General features: G+C 58.1%; 1 protein-coding gene across 1 annotated transcript in view; it reads right to left on the minus strand.

The window, feature by feature from the left end:
• Positions 1–2,897: 2,897 nt before the first annotated feature.
• The window catches only part of SOX10 (SRY (sex determining region Y)-box 10), a 10,284-nt gene continuing 4,982 nt past the window's right edge, over positions 2,898–8,199 (minus strand). The window contains exons 2-3 of the mRNA XM_010845084.1: positions 7,619–7,887; positions 2,898–4,926 (exon numbers count right to left, since the gene is read on the minus strand). Coding sequence (XP_010843386.1) covers positions 4,223–4,926; positions 7,619–7,887 — 973 coding nt within the window. The 3' untranslated portion in view covers positions 2,898–4,222. The remainder of the gene's footprint in view (positions 4,927–7,618; positions 7,888–8,199) is intronic.

An 8,199-nucleotide genomic window follows, 5' to 3' on the forward strand; every position in this document is an offset into this window, starting at 1 on the left:
CCCACCTGTCTGGTCTGCCACACCCATACCCTCTCCTTCCCCAGGCTCTGGACGGTGTCCTTTCCCTTCTGTGTGGAGCCCCTGATCCCTCTAAGGCCACTAGGATGGGTGCTGGGGTGATGGTGAGCAGGGCAGCAGGGCTTCTGGGTTCAAGGCGTGAAATTAAATCCAGTCGATCACACTGGTTCTTCCCTCCCTTGGGGTGCAGGGTCAGATGACAAGGAGAGGGTGTATGCTGGCACCAATAGGGATGGGAAGGAAACCCATCTCCCTGAATATTTCAGCCTTGACCTTCAGTCTGCTGCCAACCCTTGCTCCCAGGAAGAGGAAGAGCCAGGCCTGCCTGACCTCTACAAGAAGCGAGGCCCCCGGGGTGGGTGCACCCTGGACAGGGTGGAAGTGACGAGCATCCCCAGGAGTGGGAGGGGTGTTCGCTGCTCTGGAGAAGGGTTAATTCAGGGAGCAATGGACTTCGCACCCCCTTCCACCCTCCTCCAAGCCTGTGGAATCCTTTAATCAAGTTGGGTGCTGAAATTTCAGCTCTGAAATGCCGCCTTTGTGCTGGCATCCAGGCGGCCGCCCCAGAGTGCGGGGGTCACTTTCTCGGCCCCGTTTCTCTAAATGGTCTCTTTGTTCCTGCTGGGCCGCTCAGTATCAGATGTGATTAAAGGGAGATGGGGCTGGGGTGGCAGAGGAGAGAGGGACTGGGGGAGGGAGAGGGTTAACCCTTAGGGGATAGGGTGCAGAGGAGATGGAGAAAGGGGTGTTTACCCTCCCACCTGCCCCCTCCATTCTGCTCCGCTTTCACGGAGTCAGGCCCTCGCTACTCAGCTGGCCCGGCCAGGGCACCATCTCCTTGACCCTCTCCAGATACACCTGTCCCTTCTCTGTTTACTGTGGAGCCACTACTTGACTGAGGCCCGAGCTCCTCGGGAATCTCAGGTTTAAGGCATGAGCACAAGCCCGGTCTTCTGACTTCCGTGGGCCATTCCCTCTCCTCCTGTATCCCCAGTGACTCTCCAGTCTCGTTGAGGTCATGCAGGTGGTGATTTCATCTTGATGTAGCCCCTCCCACCTGCCCTGCCCGCTCCACGACCACAATCCCAGTGACCACGGAGCACATAGGAAACACTGGACAGGCTAGAAATGGACTGATGTCCTGCTTCTCAGTAGAGGAAAAGGGAGGTTGTAAGAAGCAGGAGCGCAGAACTGATTGACCCCCTGACGAAATTCTAGAATAGGCTATTGCATATTTGAAAGCACTTGGATAATAAGACTCTGAAGCTTGCATAGGGTTTCTAAGAATATCACCAAGTGAACCGAATTTTCTTTTTTCCAATGGTTACCGGCCTGGTAGGTTGGAGGAATGCCACAGATACAGGGAACCTTGATTTGAACAAGGCATTAGGCAGTCTGTGTGGCTGTGATGGAGAAGCAGGTACTGCAAGGTGACAATTAGATTCAGAATTGACAGCTTTACGAGTATAGACGATAGAATGGATGGAGAGGTTTTTGGTGGTGGACACAGGGTCTGTCTCTCTCATTCCAATCTTTTTTCATTAGTAACCTGAATGAGGATATTCAAGTTTCAAACATGAAGCTCAGGAGAGCTATAGATTGGATTCAGAATTCCAAAGGATCTAATATAGGTGGGGAAGTGGTCAAGTGCAAAAAGATGAAATCTGTTCAAGACCAGTAAAAAAATCCTGCATTTATCTACAACACAACGACATCAGCCAAGCAGCAGAAAACCGCTTGTATGTAGTTCAGGGTGGTCCAACTTGGCTGCAGGTTTTAATCTACAAGAGGAAGGATTTGTAGTTACCGCTACGCTTCATGGGAGCCAGCAGTTTTGGCGAAGTGGCCTGAGGAGCTTGCATGACACAGCTTCCGGGTGGCAGTCTGGCCACCCTGGAGGACTGGGCTAGTTCTTGGTGCCCCCTCCCCTACCCGAGGTCCTGACTAGGAGGTGAGGGGCTGGGGCCCACAGATAGAAGAAATGGATACTGGATCTAGGGATGCCGGTCTGGAGCCATGACGGAAGCACAGCCTCAGATTACAATTGGAAATCGGGCAGGTGGAAGAGACGATGGTTAAGGGTGCAAGGTTTGGAGTCGGCTGGTTTCAGATTCTGTACCAGCACTTCTTAGCACCCACCTCTCAAAGCGTCAAGTCTCCATCTGGGAAATGGGGATAACAATTGGACTCACTCCCTCACTGGCCAGAAGGATGTAAAGCACTCACCCAGGGAGCACTCAGTACATGGGAGCTATTAATGTCACTATGAACTGGGTGGAAGGGGAGACTTCAGCCATCAGAGCTGTCCATCGATGGAGCATGGAGAAGAAATTTCCCCTGTCCCTGAGGTGGAGGAGCCCCAGGTCCCAGAGTGCAGGTTGGAATTCTGCTGAGCAAAGAGCTTTTGGGGAGGAAGCCCCAAAGGATTAGGTGGCTATGTCTGCCATCCTAGTTTATACTTAGACATGGGCAGCTGCTAGATCCTGGTGTGGACCTGTGTTGTGTGTGTGTTGCTGGGGGAGGTGGCAAGTGGAAGGTCCAGTGAGAGAAGGCCCACTCACCCGTCCTAAAGGACCAGGCCTACTGACTGCAGACAGCAAGACAGACCTGATCTACCTTTCACATACCTGCTCCTTGAAGTCTTTGCAAGGCCCCTTCTCTGCTGGGCGAGAATGGGCTGCTTGGAAGGCACTCAGGCGGAGTCCCACCTGAGTCAGCAAGTGGCCCACCTGCAGTGTGGACACAGCTGGGCTGGGGGCACAGCTCCGGCCTGAGGCCTCAGTTCTGAGCACCCGCTGACCCCACTGTGATGCCGGCTGTCCTGAGCTACTGCACTGGGTGAGATAGGGGACCGTGGATTATCTGTCCTTTGCATTCTACCCTCTAGCTACTTCCAGAAAGCATTTGAGGAAGCAGAGGTGCAGGGATAAGAGACCAGGTCAGGCCCACCAAGCAGGTAACCGGAACCTTTAATTTTATTATGTGGAATGCTTAATGCAGAGTTAATAGGGGCTGGAGTACCTAGCAGAGGGGAGGGGGGGCAGAGGGAGCTACTGAGATAAATAAGAGGGGGGCAGTAATGAGTTACATGTGGACTTGGGGGCGGAGGGCTGCAGAATAGGAAAATGGGGGCAGAAGAGAGCTACATACTTTATTCAAATACCACTGGGAGGCAAAGGGCGAAAGGCCAGGGCAGCATGTACATGTCAGGAGTTTAGTGTCTTCAGCCTGCTGCCAGCAACCAGGGTGCTGGGCCCTGGGTTCCCTCCTGGAGCCAAGGGTTTGGGCCTGAGCAGCTCTAACTCCCTGGGAAGCCCAAGGAGCTGGGGCTGAGAGCGCAAGGACCACAGAGCCTGGGGAGGTTGGGGGGCGGGGGCTGGTGGGAGCCAGGAGGAAGGCTCTGTGAATTGTCTCCGAATCCTTTCCTGGGGTCCCGGCCTCCTCACGTCCTGGGTGTGCCTCAAAGTAGGGAGGTTGTCCTGGAGTGAGACCTGGGCCCTTTTGCTCCATTAGACAAAGAACGAGGTTATTGGCACCGAAATGGATCTGAGGACCTCTGTGCCAATTCCTTCCTGTGTTCAGGAGGACAGGAGGCACTGAAGGGTTGAGGAGACCTCCCTCTGAGCTCCCATCCCACCCTCACTCCCTTGAGGAGGTTCAAAGCTGTCCTCAGCGCCCCGCACCCAGGGGCAGACGGAGCCCCAGTAGTCCCTGACGCAGGTTTCTGGTTGCCGCGCTCTTAAGACACGTGGCCTGGGTGCACAGGTTAGGTCAGACCCCCTATTCCTTGCGGAAGAGGAAACACAGGCACAGGGGTGGCCAGGCCTCCGATTCCCATCCGACCGACCCTGGGTGCTTCACCCTCCCAGAGGAGGGTAGGCGGGGCCTGCTCAGATCCTGGGATCGAGGGTCATTCCTGGGGGGGAAGGTACAGCCCCTCATTTTTCAGTTTAGGGGCAACAAGCTACCTCCTTCTCCTCTGCCCAGCCGAGTAGCCCAGGGCTGTGCCTGGGCCGGAGCCTGGGTAGGGCGGGGTGGGGTCATCAAAGGCAGTGAGCCAGACAGAAGGCCTTCCCCTCAGCTGTCAGCCTCTGCAGCCTCCTCCTCTGCCGCCACCGGGCCTGAGATGGGCGAGGAACAGGGCGAGAGGGCTGGGGGAAGGGGCAGGGCAAGACGGGTGGTGACGGGGGTGGGGGGCCCCCCTCTATGGCCGGGACAGCGTCGTATATACCGGCTGCTCCCAGTGTGTGGGGCTATGGGACTGGGGCCCTGAGGGGCTGGGGTCAGAGATGGCCGTGTAGAGGGGCCGCTGCGAGGGCCCCATGTAGGAGAAGGCCGAGTAGAGGCCAGAGGTCTGGCCCGAGTGGCCGTAATAGGGTCCTGAGGGCTGATGGTCAGAGTAGTCAAACTGGGGGCGGGAGATGGAGGGGAAGGCGGAGCCGTAGTGGGGCAGACTGAGGGAGGTGTAGGCGATCTGCGAGGTGGACGGCTGGTCGGTGTAGTGCGGGGGCCCCTGGGGCCCCGCCGTCTCCGTCTTCACCTGGGCTTTGGCGTCCACGCCAGGCGGCGAGACCGTGGGCAGAGCCACGCCTGGAGGCTTGGAGATCCAGGCAGAGTGTCCGCTGGCCACAGCCAGGGCGCTGCCCAGCCCATAGCCGGCTGCCGAGTAGCCGCCCACGTGGCCCGGGTGCCCGTTGGGTGGCAGGTACTGGTCCAACTCGGCCACGTCGAAGGTCTCCATGTTGGACATTACCTCATGGCTGATCTCGCCGATGTCCACGTTGCCGAAGTCGATGTGAGGCTTCCCGCCCTCCCCCAGGGAGCGCCCATCCCGTTTGGGGTCTGCCTTGCCCGACTGCAGCTCTGTCTTTGGGGTGGTCGGAGGGGTGGGTGGGCCATGGCTCTGGCCTAGAGGGAGAAGGGAGACACAGAGAGAGAGAGAGAGGAAGCAGGAACGGAGGTCAGCGGCTGATGGTTCACTTTTCAGATGCAATGCCTCTGGGAGGCTGAGGATCCATCACGGCATGGCCTTGTATGTTTTAATGTGTTCGGGGTGGCCTGCGGTGGTGTTTGGCTATGTAATGATCTTGGGTTGATGTCCAGTCATTTACAAAATTCCTCAGTCCTAGGAATGAGTCTTTTCTCCTACCAGGATAGGACTCCCCTCTCTCACCCCCGCCCCCTCCCAGAGTTTCCATTGTCCCCATTGGAAGGTTCTTCCTCATACCAGCTGAAGTCGGCTGCCCTCCTGCGCTCCTCAGCTGTGCAGCCCGATGGGGTCTGGCCCATAGGCCCCGGCTTGCCCGCTCTCTCTTAAGCACACTCGGCCTCTGCTGGTTGCCCGCCTTGCTCACCTCTCAAGCCCTTATCACTTTGGCTGGCTCATCTGAACACCTCCGCCACCCCGGGCCCCGAATGGCGATGTGTCACCTCCCACCCCATCCCTCCGCCCAAGGCCACCTCAAGTGCCCTTTATTCAAGGAAACCTTCCCTCCCACCCGGCGCTCCCGACCACGCTCTCAGCTCCCATCACGCACGGCGAGGCCCAATCTCCTCCAGTTGCCTTCTCCCTGCCCTTCCAGGAAAGTACAGACACGAGTGACCTGTGCTACCCCGTTCCTTCGTCTGCCCGTTTGCCCTTTCCCAGGTCCATTCAGCAAACACTTAGGGGGCACCGCTAAGTGCCAGACACGGTTGCCAGGCATAAGGGAATACAAACAAGTCACACGGTTCCTGTCTGCACAAGCTCCTGGTCTTGGGGTGGGGGGTCCAGGGATCCACCCAGGGCTGGAGGGCAGTATCACAGGTGCTGTGGTGAGGGATGGGTGAAGGGCTCAGGAGACCAGCGGAGGAAGCGCTCGCCCTGCCCTGGGGACGTGGGGAAGGGCTTGGGGAGGAGGAGTAGTGGGGCTGTTTATGGGGAAGAGAAAGCCAGGCCCACAGTAATAGAGTGAGCTGGCTCTGTGCACGGTCCAGGGTCTTGGTGTGTGTATACCCCTGAGTCTCCGAAGCAGTGTGAGGGAGGGATGACTGGACGGGGGATCCCGTCGGACAGAGAACGTGTTCATGGTCTAGCAAGCCAGGTGCTCCTTGAGGGCAGGCCTGTGCCGCCTCCATCAGACCAGAGGCAGTGCTGAGTCCTATGCTGGCCAAGGCGTCTGGACTTTGAGTAATTCTCGCTCTGTCACTGTGTGACCCTGGGCAGACCCCCTATCTTCCCTTATCAGTTTCCTTATCAGTAAAATAGAGATGATACCAAGCAGTTGAGGACATGGCCTCCTTCTGGAAGCTTTCCTTGACCAGAGTCTGGTGGGCAGCTGGATATTTTTGGAGACTGACTGGGGGGACAGGGGGGTGACTCCTCCCCAGAGGTCATGCCCTTGATTCTTCCTGTACTTAATTCACATGTTTTCATCACTGCTCATCCCTCTATAGAATGTGGGCTCCTGAGGGACCAGGGACCATGGGAGGCGACAGGAGGCTCCAGGGACCGTGGCGTCTCGTTTGGACGCCTGGTGTCTGCTTCCAGGTCTGGCACTAAGGACTTGGAGTGTGTCTTCTGAAGGCAGAGCTCTGCTCACTGACACGGGCCATGTGCCTGGCCCCAGGCACGGTGTCCTGTACGCTACAAGCACAAGGGATGTAGCTATGGTGCCAGCGGAGGCCCTGGAGCCCTCAGCTACATGGCAAGTTACCCTCAGTTTTCTGTAGAGTCTGCTCTGTAGCATGAGGGTGATCTGCCACACAGCTGAGGTCTGAGTGCAGGCAGTGCGGCTGCCGCGTCACAGTTGAGACAGATTGAATGCACTAACGCACACCAAGCAAGTAGCCCAGAGCCCGGCACACGGTAAGTGCTCAATTAACGGTAGCTGCGCTCATCACCCGGAGAAGGCAATGGCACCCCACTCCAGTACTCTTGCCTGGAAAGTCCCATGGATGGAGGAGCCTGGTGGGCTGCAGTCCACGGGGTTGCTAAGAGTCGGACACGACTGAGCGACTTCACTTTCACTTTTTCACTTTCATGCATTGGAGAAGGAAATGGCAGCCCACTCCAGCGTTCTTGCCTGGAGAATCCCAGGGACTGGGGAGCCTGGTGGGCTGACGTCTATGGGGTCACACAGAGTCGGACACGACTGAAGTGACTTAGCAGCAGCAGCAGCACTCATCACCAATAAGAACGAAACAGGATGCCCCGCGTCTGGCTCCTCCAGGCCATGTGCTCAATGTCACCTGCCGTGTCTCCCCCGTCAGACTGGGGGAAAGGCAAGGCGCTGTCCTCCGTCTGCCCTCCTGTTTCTCAGAATCGTCTCAGAAAAGTTACACCTTTCTCTGGTGTAACTGACCCACTGGCCTCCTTCACGGGTCTCTTCACCCCGAACCAGTGCCCCTCCAAGCAGTCCTGGCCACAGCCCTCTTGCCCAGCCGCCTCCCCTGACCCCTGAACCCCCTCTGAACTGCCACTGGGCCCCTGCAGCCCAGCTGAGCCACGACTCAGCCCGGACAGCCCTTCCCTTAGCCTCGGGTCTCAGGTCCTCCCACCCTTTGCCTCTCCCCGCTGCCCACAGCCTCCTCCCACCTGAGCTCCCAGCCCCAGGCTCACCTGAGGGGTGCTCAGGGTTTCCGTCTGACATCGGGGAGCCCTCGCCTGGGTGCCGGTGGTCCAGGTGGGCGCTCTTGTAGTGGGCCTGAATGGCGGCCGCGCCGCCCTGCTCAGCCTCCCCGCCTGGGCACTCCGACTCTCCCTGGGCCGCCTTCCCGTTCTTCCGTCTCCGCGGCTGGTACTTGTAATCTGGGTGGTCCTTCTTGTGCTGCATCCGCAGCCGCTCGGCCTCCTCAATGAAGGGGCGCTTGTCGCTCTCATTCAGCAGCCTGGGATGGGGTGGTTGGGGTGAGGGAGACAGCAGAGGGGCCACTGTGAGCGCCTGCCCTGGAAGAAACGAGGCCTCGGGGCTGGGGGAGCCTGGCGGGCAGGGTCCCGGGTGGGAGTTGTGCTGCCTGGTCTAGGGACTGGAGGATGTGAGCTTAAGGCACCACAGCCTCCAAGGGCAGCCATCTCTGCCCCCAAACCTCTCAGGGGCTGGGGTGTGAGAGAAGAACCAGCCTGCCGCTCCGGGCAGTCCCTGAGGATGGGGTTAGAATAGAGCTTACAATAGAGCTTCCTTCAGTTTGAAAAGTGAAAGT

Source organism: Bison bison, unplaced genomic scaffold (genome assembly GCF_000754665.1).
Source record: "Bison bison bison isolate TAMUID 2011002044 unplaced genomic scaffold, Bison_UMD1.0 scf7180017864213, whole genome shotgun sequence".
Lineage (NCBI taxonomy): Eukaryota > Metazoa > Chordata > Mammalia > Artiodactyla > Bovidae > Bison > Bison bison.